General features: G+C 44.3%; 1 protein-coding gene across 1 annotated transcript in view; it reads left to right on the forward strand.

The window, feature by feature from the left end:
- Window positions 1–17,611, forward strand: part of TG (thyroglobulin) — a 275,204-nt gene that overhangs the window by 97,907 nt on the left and 159,686 nt on the right. Inside the window, exons 28-34 of the mRNA XM_025393976.1 lie at window positions 538–603; window positions 2,517–2,597; window positions 6,071–6,208; window positions 7,205–7,381; window positions 8,856–8,967; window positions 11,219–11,298; window positions 12,049–12,192. Of these exons, the coding sequence (XP_025249761.1) occupies window positions 538–603; window positions 2,517–2,597; window positions 6,071–6,208; window positions 7,205–7,381; window positions 8,856–8,967; window positions 11,219–11,298; window positions 12,049–12,192 (798 nt within the window). The remainder of the gene's footprint in view (window positions 1–537; window positions 604–2,516; window positions 2,598–6,070; window positions 6,209–7,204; window positions 7,382–8,855; window positions 8,968–11,218; window positions 11,299–12,048; window positions 12,193–17,611) is intronic.

A 17,611-nucleotide genomic window follows, 5' to 3' on the forward strand; every position in this document is an offset into this window, starting at 1 on the left:
TGTGGCAAGTCTGGTCTCATCCAGAATGGCATCTGGGGGAGAACAGTTTGCTAGAAAGGAAAATCAGATAATATTAGTAATCAATTGAGTCGCGGCAGCTGCCAACAAGTGGCTGCCTATCAAATGTTGAGGACTGCAGAGGATAAATCACTGTCCACATTTACCAATGAGGCAAGGGTCTCTGAGGAGTTAAGTGATGTGGGAAACTCACACAGCCCTCGAGTGTCCCAGGAGCTTTGCTTTCTTCAAGCCAATCTCCAGTTCCTTAAGTGACTCCTGAGTCATAGGTTCACAACCCCTCACGGAAGTAGTCCCTTTGGTGCCCTGAGTATGACACCCAATGTCTTACCAGCTCTGGTTTTGTACCAGGGAGCTGGAATAGAGTTGCAAGAAACTTCTGGGTTACACCTTGCATCAGAAGCACATTTTTCAGGCCTAGGAAGAGCCTGTGTCAAGGGAGATGGGGCTATTGTGGTAATGGTGGGTACCCAGTGACAGCACACTCAACCTCATAAAAATAAACATCTTCCTTTGCAGGTCTGACACCCCTAGAAGGAACTCAAGACACCTTTACCAATTTTCAGCAGGTTTATCTCTGGAAAGGTGAGCTCCATGGTGGAAGAGGGGGGTTAGCAGGACGCTGATTACATGAGATTGTCTGGCACCACCTCCTATTCACAGGGCACTCTATTTCCGTAGAGAAACAGGTAGAGAGTCAGTTTCCAAATGCATACTTTCTGTGTAATAGAAGGGCTCCAATTCAACAGATAAGATACCAAAGTCTAAAAGAAAAATGAATACTGTGGAAACCCAAGAAGGAATGGAGGGAGGAAGCACTAGGTTCCCGTGAGATAAAGTTCGCTGACCACAAGACACTCTTGTTCCTAGGAAGGGAGTTCAGGGCCATTGCAAAGCACAGGAGGCATTTATCCAAGGGGACTCAGCCCCATGTGCCTTTCACCCTGAGGCCCAGGGACTGGGGACAGGACCCCAGACAGGTAGCGCCCTGAACTCCTGCTCAGAGATAATGGTACTGTGGGACAGAGTAGGGGAAAAATGGAGAGTCCAACAACACGCCCGCTTGGCACTTCCCTTCTGCTTCTTTGTCCTCCTTCGAGTTTTCTGAATGTTGACCAAGTGCCTACTCAGACCCAGGGAAAATAAAAGGCATTTAGGAGAGAGATGAGAGGCACAGTCCTGACTCTTGAAGGGTTCTGGCCTCAGGAGGGATCAGATAGAGCAGTGGCCCATCACAGGTCATGGCCATATGTACTGGGTGAGAGGCATGAAAAAAGGCCCCTGACCCCATATTACCTCCTTCCTGTTCCTCTAATCTGTCCTCGCTGATCTTCAGTGTCCCAAGAGAGGATTGGTGATTTGCTTCTATATGCTGATAAACTGAAGGAGCAGGAAGGCACAGACTTGGAATGACAGGATGTGAATCCTGGTCCTATCAATCCCCACTCATGTGCCTGGGAGCCCATGGACCAGTCCCTCATGCCCAGATTCCCCATGGGTAGCATGCGATACAGATGTCACTGGCCTCAGAATTGCCTGAGCAATAGTGCATCAATGCACAAAACAGTGCCGTGCATATAATACCTGCTGAGTAATGTTGGTGGGGGTGGTGGTGATGAAGAGAACATGGAAGACAGAAGAGGAGGAGGAGGAAGAGGAGAAGAGGAGGGAGAGGAGAAAATGAAAAGCAAGGTGTTTACCATCATTTTCATTTTAAAGAGATAAAATGAGATCATGTACTACTTTTCTCATTTAATTATACCTATAAGGTAAGTCTAAAGAGGGGCTGATATTTTATTCATTTTCTAGACAAGGAAAATGAGACTTGGAGAGGGTATGTGAAATGCCCATGGGAGGCCTGGGAGATCCTGGGGTCAAGACCAGACACTGATAGGAGGTCCCAAGTCCAGCACTTCCTAGTTATCAGAAATTTCTGATAAAGTGTTAGCTGATGAAAAATCAGGGACTTACATTTCTCCAGGACATTTGCTACACTACAGGGAAGTGCCTTAAGCCCTGCCTAATACCTGTGCCACCACAGCCTCACTCGCTTTCATGGAAGACCTGTTCCTGACTTGAACATTTAGTTACATTTTTAAAATTTCTAATTCATTTACTGGACACTTGAGTGGTCTGGGATAAATTATTTTGCCTTTCTAAGTCTCAGTTTTCTCAAGAGTAAAATGGAAATCTTGTTCCCTACCTACATAGGGTGTTATAAATAGCAATATTTATGAGCATATTTTGTTAATTTGAAAGGGCTTTGCATATGTTAATGATTTCAATATCACAGATAATGACTGTTCTATCATTGAGAGGTTGCATGATGTTCCGTATAAAAAGAGTGCAGACCTATGTCAGGGCATCTGTTGCAGATCTTATCTAAGGCACCTGGCTTTAGGCCCTGATTTTTCTCACATTGCTACTACCATTTTGTTGACCAGTGGAATATTACCCCTTCTCCCCAACATTGCAACAACTCTTTTTTTTCCTCCTAGATTCTGACATGGGGTCTCGGCCCGAGTCTATGGGATGTAGAAAAGACACAGTACCAAGACCAGCATCTCCAACAGAGACAGGTACCAACCCAAAACCTTCTTACATACTTGGGTGTCTGAATGCAGAGACTAAATGGGGGCACCAAGAGTTTAATCAATGAACGGACATATTGACGTCACTCTATTCTGTATCTATGGACTCTCCTTTAATCTTCTAACCCAGTTATCCAGCTTATAAATATGGGAAGCTCCTCAGATGGGCAATTGGCATAGAAAGTAAGGCAAAACCACTGCAAATCCATCAGTGTTACTGGAAATGAAGACAACCATAATAACAAAACCTGAAAAAAGAAACAAAGAGCAAGGTTCACCTGACTGTGGCCAATGGGCTTCGCTTATGTCAACCTTGAAGAGTATAAACAAAGTGTAAATATTCTGAAATTGTTTAATGAATGGCATGTCTATTAGAATCTTTTGCATGTCATGCACACAGTGAAAGCTATGATTCCAAACTGAATAGGAACAGTACATATGTACTATCTGGGGCTTCTCTACCTCCAGAGTCTGTGATTATTATTACTGAGGTGGAGCTAAAACTCAGAGAGAGAGGGAGATCAGCTGCTCAATATGGGCTCAGCAAGAACCAGGAGACAAGCTATCCACCTGTGGTCTGCGGTGTGTGTGTGTCTGTGTGTGTGTGTCTGTGTGTGTGTGTGTATTTGCATGCATGGACGCACTGTAGGAATAGGAGTAGGAGCAGAAGGAAAGAAGGAAGGGGAAGGGAAGAAGAAGAGGGAGAGCCAGATCAGACTGCAGGCACAGGAAGGCAGCATGGTACAAGGGAAAAAGCATCACATTACAGAGCAGATACTAGAGCTTGAACCACAATTCTGCTACTGACTACATGCCTTAGTGCATGGCCATGGGTAATTTGCTTCCCTGCTAACAGCCTTGGATTCATGTGTAAAATAATTGTGTCTACCTCTTATCCCATTAGATAGCAAACACTTGGCACAGTGCCTGGTACTTAACACATGCCTAAAAAATGCCCAGCACCCTGCCCTCCCTTGCTTGATCAGGCATTGTATTTGTGATCCTCAACCTTGGCAGTGCTTTTGAGGGGCAGCCACACAGCTCATGATAATGTAAATGTGCATGAGTTAGTGGCACTTGGGAAGTTTCTGTCAAATCCATCATTACACACTACTTTAGAGCACCATCTGCAAAACTCTCACGTGATTCACACAGGATGCTCCCCCCACCCCCGCTTTCTTCCCTCTCCCCTAGAAGGGGAGCTTGGCCCCCACTGGAGACGTTGCAGGGAGTCAGGGTGAATAGACAAGGCTCAGCTCAGTTTTCCCTTTCTTGGTTGATTGCATTCCTGGGCTCAAGGAGATAAAGTGCCTGGAGAATAAATCGCATTGAGTCCAGGCCCAGTGGTGTCTCCACATGCTTGTTTACTTGGAGGGTGCTTCTCAGGGTCTATGAGAATGGCCTCTCTGATTCAGAGGACAGTGAGGAATCTTCCCCTTTGTGTACCAAGTTACTCCCATCAGTCTGAATATTTGAGACAAACCCAGGAAGCCAACAAGAGTGATTGGTCTCCTTGCTTTTAAGGAGAGCACATAGTTTTAAGAGAAGTAGGAAATGACTTTATCTAATATGGCATGTAAACCAGGTATAAGATGAAGTGGCTACAGTATTCATTCTTTCATCCAGCAGACATTTTTGCGCACACGTGGCTGTGGCCTTGGACGTTCACAGACTAGTGAGAATTCCATGTGCCAGTCACTGCATGACAATGAAGGGGTGCAATGTGGACAGGTGTTAGGTGCAGTGAGAATGCAGGAGAAGGAACGCTAGCAGCCTGCAGGGGTCAGGAAAGATTTCTCAGAGAAGGCCAGAAGGATCTGCCGGATGCTTGCAGGTACACCTGAGGAAAGGTATTCCAGGTAAGGGGAACACCTGTGCTAAGGCCCCAAGAGCAGGTGTGCCTTCAGTCCTGCTGCCTTGTTTCTCTTCCCTTACACTGCTGTCTTGAGGGCAATCTGTGATCTCCCTGAGCTCCTACTTTGTGCCAGGCATGGTTCAATGGGGAGACTCGCGTGGGGACTGGCCATTATGCAATTATGTGAGATGAGGGCTGGGGAGGCAATATGGTCTCTGAGGTCTCTGCCCGGTTGTGCCAGGCATGGCTCAGTGAGGAAACAGGCATGGGAACTGACCATCATACAATCACATGAGATGCAGGTTGGGGTGGAAACATGGTCTCTGGGGTCTGTGCCAGCACCAGACTTCTGATCTTGCCAAGTGCTTGTAAAGCCTTTATCCTGTCCAGTGGTTCTTTCTAGTGAAGAAGCTCAGTCTCCTTGAGCCTGCTTTATGGAGTGTGGAAAGTGGCTGCTGACAAGCACTGACAAGGGAAGTGCAGTGCCCAAGTCCACAGCAAAGTGGAGGTGTATAGGGGATGTAGTGCCCTGTATACAGAACCCTGAATGAATGGACATTTCAAACATTCCCTAGCTCATCTCCTTGATCTGCCTCATGCTACCATTGTACGTCCCCCTGAAGACAGAGACCTCCAAGGATACGGAGCTGTCCCCACTGGGCCTGGGTTTTGGGACCCTTGGCCCTGTAGAACCTCTTTATAGAGAACCACAGGACATCAGAGCAGGAGGGATCAAAGCTGATCCTCGAAGCACAAGCTGCACTAGCTGGGTGGGAGAGGAGGGTGTAATGGAGCTTGAGTCAACAGAGGGAAGAGCATGAACAATTGCACGGGGACTGCACACAGCGTGGTGATGAGCTAGAGAGTTAGCAGGGCTGTTGTGCTGCTGGAGTGCAAATCAAGACAATCTGAGGTGAGGCTCAAAATGCAGGTAGAGCCCAGATTAAGAAAATAACCTGGATTTCTGTTCCATAGGCAGTGGGGACCCCAGGAAGAGCTGGGATCACGGCATATGAATACCTGAAGAAAGATTCAGGGAATGGTTGAGCTAAAACTTTCAAGTTTGGGTTAAGTGGAGCTGAAAGCTGACTTTATAGACGAAGACTACCATTTGGGAGAGAGGCTGGACTTCCATGTGACTTCAGAAGACAGAAAGAGGATTAGTGGCTCAAAGTTACAAAAAGAGGACTTGACTATACAACTTCCTAATGATGGAGTGGGCTGCTGTGGTCAGCACAGTGATGTCATGTGGAGCTATAGAGGCATTTGCCAGAGGTCTCCAGGGAAAAACTTTAGCATTCAGTGAAAAGGTGGACTAGATAACTTCCAAGACTTTATCCAAACCTAGATTCTAAGATTTTGCCATCCCATAATTTTTAGTACTTCCTGGGGCCTTCTGAACTATTCCTGTCTGACCAGACTCTCAGCTCTACTGACTTCAATCCTGCTCTAGTTTCACACAGCATAAACATGTCTCTGTCTCTATCTCTGACTCTCTCTCTCTCTCTCTCTCTCTCTGTGTGTGTGTGTGTGTTTCTTTCTTGTGTTTTTCTCATATTCACTAGAGATAAAGGTGCAGGAAATGGACCCTCTGCTTCTTTTTCAGGTTTGACAACAGATCTTTTCTCCCCTGTGGACCTTGACCAGGTCATTGTCAATGGAAATCGATCACTGCCCAGCCGGAAGCACTGGCTTTTCAAGCACTTGTTTTCAGCCCAGCAGGCAAACCTGTGGTGCCTTTCTCGTAAGTATACTTAGACCTCATCCTTCTTCTTCCAGACCCTGTAGTCAGGCATCACAGACCTAGTTTGGCAACTCCTGAGAAACATATAAGGTCAAATATTGTGTCATAACTCAGGGATCACTGCACTCTTAGTGCCATGGATGATATAAAAGAAAGATAGCACATAACCCCTATTTTCTAGAAGGTTACAATGTAATCTCTACTCTGTTCCCAGAGCCTATCTTCATCCACCTGTTTCTCCATACATCCCATCCATCCATCCATCCATCCATCCATCCATCCATCCATCCGTCCGTCCGTCCGTCCATCTGTCCATCCATCCCATCCATCCATCCATCCATCCATCCATCCATCCATCCATCCATCCGTCCGTCCATCCATCTATCCATCCGTCCATCTATCCATCTCATCCATTCATCCATCCATCCATCTATCCATCCATCCGTCCATCTATCCCTCCATCCATTTGGCAGTTATTAAGTATGTGTTATGTTCAAAGCTTTGTGTTTGATTTTGGAGATGAAAGAGAACACCCAAAATGAATCAAATCAGCCATGTTCCTAGCCTTTGGGGAGCTCATATATACCAGGGGCATAGGCTGACTTGGGCACAGGTACAAGGAGACCATTCACAAAGTTCACAGTTTTTACAGTTGCATGGCCTCTGGTCTGCAGATCTTGACTCCCTCTGAGATGGCCATGGGTGGATCCAATGGAATATTACTCTTTTGCCTCCTGTATTGCTGAGTTTGAGGTTTTCCCCTTATGCCTTTGACTCTCCCTTTATTCAGGAGCACATATCTCCCTCCTCAGCTATCAGAACCCCAGGGCTTTTGCATGGGCCTTCCAGACTGGATGATCATGACAGTCTCAGGCCTCTTCCCTAACTAGGAGGCATCTCCACCAGCCATTCCCTCCACCCCAGATAATCCTGTAGAGATTATTCTCCCCTGTAGACCATGCAAGAACTAAAATCACACTACTGTCTTGCCTGTAGGTTGTGTGCAGGAGCACTCCTTCTGTCAGTTTGCAGAAATAACAGAGAGTGCATCCTTGTACTTCACCTGCACCCTCTACCCAGAGGCACAGGTGTGTGATGATATCTTGGAGTCCAATGACCAGGGCTGCAGACTGATCCTGCCCCAGAGGCCAAAGGCCCTGTTCCAGAAGAAAGGTGAGCACTTGGAGGGATCTGCATAAACTGTATTTCCAATGTTCTGCGGCTCTATGGTTTTAGAAATATCCAGATTAGTTTCTTATTTAAAAAACATTTTCTTTATACTTTTATTGGTTTCAAGAAGATGGAACATGGATCCAAACTTTCAGGGTTAGAATCAATAAACTACTGCATAATTGTCTCAGTTTATACAAAAAATATGAAACAGGATTATTTGGGGCAATATTTCAATGCAGAAGTAGGCTTTAAAAAAATAAAATCCAAAATGTTTATTCACACTTAAAACTAATTTCTTCTTCTTTTAAAAGTAAAGTTATTCATGTTCCTTGTAGAGAGGTGAAACCATTTAGAACTGTATCAAATTGACAATAGAAAATAATCCTCTCCTAAGAGAGCCACCTTTAATACCTGCATCAGAATTCCATTTGGCTGTATACTACAGAGAATGTCAGCAGCAGTGACTTTAACAAGATAGAAGGTGATTTTCTCTCCCAGTCTATTAATGATGCCATATTTTTGGAGATTTTTTAACCCCATACAGTCTGTTTTCTCCAGATGTTGTCACCTTTCATTTACTGTTCTATCTTCATCAGTGGAGGCCTTTCTCAGATGTCCAGTGATCCTTATTTTTCCACTCCAGTGTCAAAGGGGTCCACAAGCTGACTGGGCAGCCCCAAATGTGTGGTGGAAACTTGTCAACTCTAGGTTTCTCTGAGGGATAATCCTGTTGGGTTGCCCTTTGGGGAATTCCTCACACCAGTATTTTTAGGTTCCTCCTTCAGAGGAGTTTCTCAACACCTGGCCTTGGGGCATGAGCCTGGCTGCTGGTGGTTTGGGCACCAAATAAATTTGGAAAATGTCGGGGGGGACACCTCAATATTCATTATGCAGACTGACTTGAAAGAATCTCCTACTTTCAGTGAAGTGCTCACGCCATGGACTGTACCTGATGCACCCAAGAGATCCTCTCGAGAAAATGAACCTTCTATCTTCTTCCATGGTGGGGAGGGGGCTTTTGTCAGCTGTGGAGAGCAGAGGAGAGCATCTAGAGACCAAATAGCTTCTTAAAGAGATTGCAGCCAGTACTTCTGTTTGGGCCACCTTCACCCCCAGGGCCACCATACTTAAACCTTGTGGGATTCCAGAGGGCAGATGGCATTGCTTCTTGGTTCTTCCCACAGAAAAGTTGAGTAGTTTTCTTGGTCTATTAGGCAATTTTTATTCCTCCATATGCTTTCTAGCTTCCAACATTTTGTTGCTGAGTCCCCACTTAAAAAAAAAAAAAAAATCTTTGTCCTTGTGGACTTACCATCATTTTAGTGAGATTTGGGATAGGAACTGAGAGTTAATATGAATTAAATATGTCATCTTTAATTAGAAACTTTCAGTCTGTGTTTTACTCATTTGTCCTCATATTTTCATTACTATAGCAAATCTCTAAGTAATGAATTTTCTTTCTTCCTCTATGTAGTTATACTGGAGGATAAAGTGAAGAACTTTTACACCCGCCTGCCGTTCCAAAAACTGATGGGGATATCCATTAGAAATAAAGTGCCCATGTCTGAAAAATCTATTTCTAATGGGTAAGCTACTTGTGTCTCACCCCAAATATTTATTATTAATAATACTTCCTTGAAGAAGGTGACACAATCACAGCTAAAAACAGAAGCATACCCAGCACTTTGGGAGGCCGAGCCAGGCGGATCATGAGGTCAAGAGATCGAGACCTCCTGGCCAACATGGTGAAGCCCCGTCTCTACTAAACATACAAAAATTAGCTGGGTATGGTGGCGGCACATGCTACTAGTCCCAGCTACTCGGGAGGCTGAGGCAGGAGAATTGCTTGAACTCAGCAGGTGGAGGTTGCAGTGAGCTGAGATCACACCACTGCACTTCAGCCTAGCGAGAGAGCAAGACTCTTGTCAACAAACAAACAAACAAAAAACAAGCAAACAAACAAACAAACAAAAACTATAAAACCCAAAGCTAACGGGGTAAAAGGTAATAAAGAGGTAACCATATCTGAAAACGTTAGCTAAGGTAAGTTACTGATGGTAAACACAACATTTAGCCTTGAACTACTAGCTGGATGATGAAAGAGCCACTGAGCTACATCTCATTATTTAATGTAAATTATCAAGTATGGTAATAAACTTGATTCTCAAAACCTCCCATTGCAGTACTCAGAATCTGGAGAGCAAGTAGAAATTTTAATAGACTCATAAGCATATCAATAATTTTTATTTTTTATTTATTTTTAAATTTTATTTTATGGTTGAATTTTTTGCTTAGTCATTATTTAGTTGTTTTAATTGAAGATGTCTCTCCTAGTATCATCTGTGGATCTTACCCATTAGAATCACCCGGAGAGATGAATGTGAATTCTAACGGGTGATATCCACAGATCTGCATTCTTGGGTCCTATTTATAAACTGCATCCTTGGGTCCTATTTCAAACCTGCTGAATTAGCATTTCCTGGGATGGAGTTCAAGAATCTGACCTTTAAGGAAGCTTCCCCTGGTGATTCTTTTATACTTCAAGGGTCATTCATTCATGAACATTGATCTGTGAAATGCTCTTGAGTTATGAGTTATGACACTGAACCATGTTGCTGGTGCTTAAAATCTACTTTTGAAAATGGGGGTAAAAAGATGAGGCAGGCTGATCTGTCTCGAGATTCAGCTGGACACCACTGTGCTGATGGGAGGGGTGGATGAAAAGGAGGGTTGGAACCAGGGATCAGCCTGACCGTGGAACTGGGGTGGGAACTAGGGGAGTAGATTGTGCGTCTAGACTCAGGGAAATGTAGTTGGCTGGGATAATGCATGGTCCAGACTGGATCTTAGAAATGAGCTTCCAAGATAGGAAAAGGAAGTGGTAAGTGGGCATGTTGGCAGAGAACTAGGAGATAGAAAAGCAGAGAGGTGACTTGCAGGCATCAGGGCACAGATGCTGCCAATGTTGGAGATGCCGCCCAGCAGATAAAAGCATCACCACTGGGATGAGACTTGGGTTGAGGGAAGGAGAATGGCCATAACTAGACAGGATCCCCCCACCAAGAAGGGACTAGGGGTTTGAGAAAGCTCTCAGGAGTCAAGAATGAGTGGTCAGACTGGAGCAGAGTGGTCAGGGCAGGGGAAACTTGGAATTGAGCCCAGGAACATTGGTTTGGAGCCATTAAGTCCCTCCTGCCATGAATAGCCCTAGAAGCTGAGGGTGGGGCTTAGTAGCTACATTGAGTGGATAAGAAGGTCAGTCTTGAGAGAGCCTGGCTGGATGGGCTGACCCAGTAAACAGAAATGCATTGGTAGAGTGTAATTATCCACGTCGTACAGGAAGAGGGGAAGTGAAGGGGAACACAGGCTCAGCTCCTGCTGCTTAAACAGGCCCCTGGCTGGGTCACCCTGACTCTAAGTCCATGAACTCTCCTCTTTCTAGAAATGCCTTCCCTGTTATTTCTTTATTTTCCCAGCGTCCAAAGCTAAGACTTTCTGCTTACCTGAAAGGACTGAAGGAGTACATTCTGGATCCTGGGTTAGCTTGGTTGGAGCCTGGCACATAATAGACACAGAATATATGCATGATGAATGAATGGGTGAATAAACGATTAATAGCAGGACAGTATTACTCCAGAGAGGAGTAGAATCTTGTTTCCAGAAAGAACCTCAAAGCTGAGAGTCCACTGATGCACATTGACCAAAGCACCCCCAGTTTAAGTAGGGGGTGAAAAAAAGCTGGTCCCCAAAAGCAAGAATGACTACAATCAGCCCACCCAGTAGGTCCTGGGCCACCAATGCAAACCTTCAGGCCTGCTCTTTCTCTTCCTACGTCAGGTTCTTTGAATGTGAACGACGGTGTGATGCGGACCCATGCTGCACTGGCTTTGGATTTCTAAATGTTTCCCAGTTAAAAGGTAATAATAGTAACAACTCCCTCTCCCCTGCTCACAGCACTCTGCAGTTTAGAAAACACATTCACATCTATGCTCTTATCAAACCCTCAGGGTCTCCTCTCTGTGAGAAGGGAGAAACAATCCTCATTCACAGATAAGGAAGTGGGGGCTTGGAGAGGGCAACTGGCTAGTAAATGTGGTAGCTGAGACATGGCTCCTAGTCCAGCAATCATCACTTTACATGTGCAGTTCTGTCTGGCCAAACTTCCTTCCTTCCACTCTTGGCTTAGCTATCTTTTGTTCATCTTTCAACACTTGGGTCAAGCAGCTTGGTGAACTTTGGATCCATTTGTGTGATATGTATTTAATGCTTGGTTCATTCCCTTACTAGTGTGTGATTCTGGAAAAGTCACTTAATCTCCCTGAGCCTCTATTTCCTCCTCATCTGTATATAGGGCTACCAAAACTGCCTTCCTCATAAGGTTATGTGAAGACCAAGTGAAGCAATACCAACAGAGACCTAGCATAGCCCTGGGCACATGATAGGTACTTGATAAGTATTAGCCACCTCTATCCCTTTGCTCTTAGATCAGAGGCTCCTTGAGTTCAGGTACCAGGTTTTTCAGCAGTGGCTGAGATAGTATCTGAAATATAGTGGTATATCCCAAGTATCTGCTGAACAATGAACTTGCAGAATTTTTCTCATTTATTAAACTCTTCCATTGTATTCAGTTTCCTGATTGTGTTTTTTTTTTCTTTTTTTCACCCCAGGAGGAGAGGTGACATGTCTCACTCTGAACAGCCTGGGACTTCAGATGTGCAGTGAGGAGAATGGAGGAGACTGGCGCATATTGGACTGTGGCTCTCCTGACATTGAAGTCCACACCTATCCCTTTGGATGGTACCAGAAGCCTAGTAAGTAGCTTTCCCTTGACAGCTATATGGGCATCTTTAGTTAACTATTTCCCAGTCATGCATTAAGACAATGTTCTTGGGTTGGTGAGTAAATTAGTCAAGATTCATTGGGTTCAAGCAACAGAAATGGATTCTGTTTAACTTAAGCATACAAAAAACTTATTGGAAGTCTGCTCATTGACTCAAAGGAAGGATGAGCAAGTAGGTCTCAGTAAAGATGGAAATGGACCATTTCCATGGACATATGTAGCAGAAACAAATGGACAACTTCAGTGTGCCATGATCATCATTAATCTGCTTCATAGGGTTTAGTAGTTATATTCAACCTTTAAATTCGAGGGGGAGAGTTTGGTCCCATCTGGGCTTAGTCAATGCACTGCCAGAGGGAGAGTGGGCCAGCTTGACAGTCCCAACAAGACTGTATGCACTAGGATAGGGGATGTTCCTCAAACAATAGTGAACGCATTGTTGCTGGACGGGGAAAATCAATAGATGTAGACTCTAGCACGTTCCCTTGGTTTTCTTACCTTGACAATCAAGACAATGTAGCACATGGTAGTCCCACGGAGGGAAAACGGGGACAACCAACGTGTATTTGACTATGCATATAGAGTTAGGACTTCAAGGCCAAGGCAGCATTGACCCAACATGGGTCCTTAAGGTATGATTCTGATTATATCTGGGCACGTTTTAGGAGCTCAATTTGAAATTGATGAAGGAATGAATGAATGGCATTTACAGTGTGACATAAAAGTTCCTGGACTCAGATAAGGAGACATTAGCGTTATTCAAACTCTGCCATCTACTTACTACGGGTTCATCTTTAGGAAAGTCACACCACTTCTTCAGGTTTTCCATTGGTGAAAATAGCGAATGAGACTCACTGTGATTCTGTCACCGCTTACATCACAGGTGTTTATGGTATGGATAGATTTGGGGAATATTGGGCAGCCACATGGAAACTAGACATCTTCACCCTGTGTCCCAGAAGCAAATTCACAAAGATGCCCCAGACCCAGAAAGATGGAACACCCTGTGTTCAGTTAGGAGGAGTCAAATTAGAGAGAGGCTGAGCTGAGGTTTAGTATTTCCAACTTCTCCCACTAGTGGCTTCCTTGTTAGTTTCAGAGTAAATATATGGTGAATACTGGCTCTTACTTAGCTTGCCCTGGAAAATAGAGTCATGGACCGTCTGATCTGGAAAGGGTCTTCGAGATCCCTACCTTTGACCTCCACATTCTTTTTTTTTTTTTTTTTTTTTTTTTTCGGTGTTTTGCTCTTGTCACCCAGGGGGCAATGGCGCGATCTCGGCTCACTGCAACCTCCACCTCCTGGGTTCAAACGATTCTCCTGCCTCAGCCTCCCGAGTAGCTGGGATTACAGGTGCCCACCACCATGCCCAGCTAATTTTTGTATTTTCAGTAGAGATGGGGTTTCACCATGTTGGCCAGGGTGGTCTCGAACTCTTGACCTCAGGTGATCCACCTCCCTCAGCCTCCCAAAGTGCTGGGATTACAGGTGTGAGCCACCGCACCCAGCTACATTCTTTATATCATCCAATATAACCCTTTGCCCAAAGTAGGCAAAGAGAGAAGAAATTACATTCTTCATGTGCCTGCTGTTTCAGACCATGCTGGAACAGCATGGTTGTACCATTTAATACTCATAATACTCCTGCAGAGTAGGTATTGTTTCTTCCATTTTAAGGTGAGAAGAGTGCAGCATAGAAAGTTGAATTGCTTGACCCAAACCACACAGGTGGTAGGAAACAGAGGCAGGCTTCAGGCCCAGACCTGATGGCCCCAAACTTGTTCTCCTTTCCTTTACGATGTTGCCTCCTGCCAAGTCTTTCACATCCCATAAATGACTAGACAGGAAAATGTCTAGATACCTTTCCTGACTGGCTTTCCCCCAACTCAATTGATTAACAGGAAATTGACTAATACATTGAAAATAATAAATACTAATAAAGTAATAAATCAAACCAGGTGGTGGTTTGGTGCCTTATTCCATAGCCATATCCAACCTGAAAGGTCCAGATGCAGCTCCCAGGCAGGATCTGGCCCTCGGCCCTTGCTCATGAGCCTACCCATTCTTTGTGTGTGCCTCAACTTCATGGAGGATGTTTCTGGAGTTAATTATTACCAGTTTGAATGGAATCTTTGTGCTGGTGTCCACCTTCAGCATCCTGTGATTTGATCTGAATTTACTCTATTGGCTTTTTATTTTATTTTAACATCTGAAATTATTTTAGGAGAAACATCAGGATTGTATAATGAAATATCCTCAGTGGGTTTCTATTAAAGGAATAATGTTCCATATATAACAGTTTCCCTGCTTTAACTCATAGAGGAAGGGAGAAAATACCTGCCCAGGTCTTTGGCCCCAAAGGAGACCCAATGCCAGCGCTGGGTATTTGGGGGACTTCAGAACTGAGCTCTCACCTCTCACTTCCCCCTTACCCCATCTGTCCTCTCACCTCCTTACCTTAGCAAAGTCTTAAAAATGTCATTTTCCATCTTCATATTACTCATGGAAGAATTGGTAAAAAGAAGCTTAAGAAGTAATTCATTTGTTCAGAAGTAATGAGAATCAGACCAGAGTGTTACAACATCTTGACAGGAGTTGGCAGGGGAAGGAACCAAGGTACTCATTGTCCCAACTTATTCCATCTGTTCTTTTTCTTTTCATCTGACTGCACAGATCATTAACTTTTTCCAGCATATATTCTGTGGGGTCAGTCTGGGGACTCGACTCAGGAGTTTTGACCAGAAACTTAGAGCAGGGAATTAAAAATTTACAGAGGGGTTCTTATTCAACCAACATTGACTGAGCATCAGTCATACCTGGGGGTCCCCTGGCATTACCAGTATAACCTCTATGTATTGGCCTCGTACTGTATGCCTGGCTGGATTCCAAACACTTTGCATGCACTATCTCACTTAATTCTCACACCCATGTATCATAAGGAAATAGAGGCTCAGAGAGATTGTCACTCACTCACGGTCACCAGAAAGTAAATCAGAGTTAGAATTTGGACACAAGTCTTTCTGACTCTAAATCACTATGTTGTGTGATTGAACGTGAAAAAGCCATGATTTCTGTTTTGCAGTCACTCATAGTCTAAGAAGGAGTTACAAATTATAAATAAATAAAACATTCTTGTGCTGGGTCTCTCTTACCATAAATTTTTCGACTTTACTGAGTGTCTGTTTTCAGCTATATACTGTGCTGGGCACTGTGGAAAGTGAGATTAATAAGATATATTCGTTTTCCTTAGACACAGTCTAGTGAGGAAGATATGAGAAATATGATTAAATATAGCAGAAGAGATGAAATACTAGAACACTTATCAGTAAAGTGTCACGGGAACATAGGAGAAAGACATTGTGCTTAGGAGGCGTCTTAGTCCATTTTGTGCTGCTGTAACAGAATACCACAGACTAGGTAATTTATAATAAACAGAAATTTATTGGCTCTCAGTTCTGGAGACTGGAGAGTCAAATATCAAGGAGCCAGCATCTATCAAAGGCCTTGTTGCTATGTCATTCCATGGGGAAAGGCAGAAGAGCAAAGAAAAGAACGGGGACCAAACTTGCCATTTTATAATGTCGTTAGTCCCACCCATGAGGGGTCAGCCTCATAAAGGTTTCACCTCTTATTACTGTTGCAATGGCAATTTAATTTCAACATGAGTTTTGGAGGGGACAAACAATCAAACCATAGAGGAAGTGTGGAAGCCTGTTGCTGGAAGGTTCCTAGGGGCCCTCCTTTTGGCCTAAGGTCCAGCTCCTGCAATCTCCTCGGCCCACGCAGGTGGTCTTTCACAGTGTGCACTGCCTGTTTTCAGTGTCTGGGTGCCTGGGGAGAGAAGTGACAAGTGCTACAATGTCATTAGATTCTCATTCTTCCATCCATGGCCCCTGAGCAGGAAACACCATGGGATGCACATGGCTTATGGATGTTCTGGTATAAGTGGCTCCATGGTTCTCATTTCAGAACAGAAGGAGGAGGACTGGCTGTCACAAGGTTGTGTTGACATGGTGTGATTTGACTCTCCAGCAGAGCAGGACAAGGTTCTTTTTCCCTTACGTTGTCTTCATCAAATAGAAGTGGGTAGTGGGATAAGTCTTAAGACTTTATGGATTATTTCCTCTTAAGACCTAGGTGGAGAAAGGGGAACCTTACTTAAGGAGACTGGTTTAATAAATTAGAATATTCTCACAGCTGGGCCATGTTGACCAGTAAGAAACCATCTTTTGATGTATGATATAGTTTGAGCCAAAACATACTTATTTGCTGAGTTCTGAACATTAGTATAGTCTTGAATTCCATGTTCTCTAGTTAACAAAACCACACCAGTATACTGATGTAAAATCCCAGCACTGAAGCTGACGTTGTCATTACTTTTTTCCCCACTCTTAGCTTTGTATTAGGTAATTACATACATAATAGTAGGAAGTAGCCTCTATGGGACTCGGAAAGTCTGCCTAGAGACAGGAATCCCTGGGCCTGAGCCTTGCAGGGTGAATAGGATCCTCTCCTTCACCTGTCTGTCAGCACTGGCACATGAGACAAACATTTTTACCAAGGATTTGATGAATATTTTCAATAATAGATTTTGGCCTTGCTTCAAGTCCATGGTTTGGTCCTTTAGTGTGGTGACATCTATACTGAGTGATGACTATGAGCCCATTAACACTGTGTATTAGTCTACTTTCATGCTGCTGATAAAGGCATACCTGAGACTGGGTAATTTACAAAAGAAAGAGGTTTAACTGGACTTACGGTTCCACATGGCTGAGGAAGCCTCACAATCGTGGTGGAAGGCAAACACAAGCAAGTCACATCTTACATGAATGGCAGCAGGCAAAGAGAGAAATTGTGCAGGGAAATTCCCGTTTTTAAAACCGTCAGATCTTGTGAGACCCAGTCACTGTCAGCAGAACAACACGGGAAAGACCCACTCCCATGATTGAATCATCTCTCACCGGTCCCTCCCACAACATGTGGGAATTATGGGATCTACAAGATGAGATTTGGGTGGGGACACAGAGCCAAACCGTATCACACTTGGTCCCCTGTTTCTGAGGAACTGCCACTAGGATCAATTAGGAACTGAGATTTATTGAGTTCCTACTATATGCCAAACACTTTGGAAGCACAGAGGTTAGAAGTCCCTGCCCACAAAGGGTTGACAGTCTGGCTAAGGAGACAGATGTTAAGGAAAACAGATCTTTCTTAATCACTTACTGTATGTCAGACCGTGTTCATCCATTGCTATATCAGCATTGCTATAAAGGAGTATCCAAGACTGGGTAATTTATAAAGAAAAGAGGTTTACTTGGCTCATGGTTCTGCAGGCTGTGCAAGCTTGGCATCAGCATCTGCCCAGCTTCTGGAGAGGCCTTAGGAAGCT

This window comes from Theropithecus gelada, chromosome 8 (assembly GCF_003255815.1).
Source record: "Theropithecus gelada isolate Dixy chromosome 8, Tgel_1.0, whole genome shotgun sequence".
Lineage (NCBI taxonomy): Eukaryota > Metazoa > Chordata > Mammalia > Primates > Cercopithecidae > Theropithecus > Theropithecus gelada.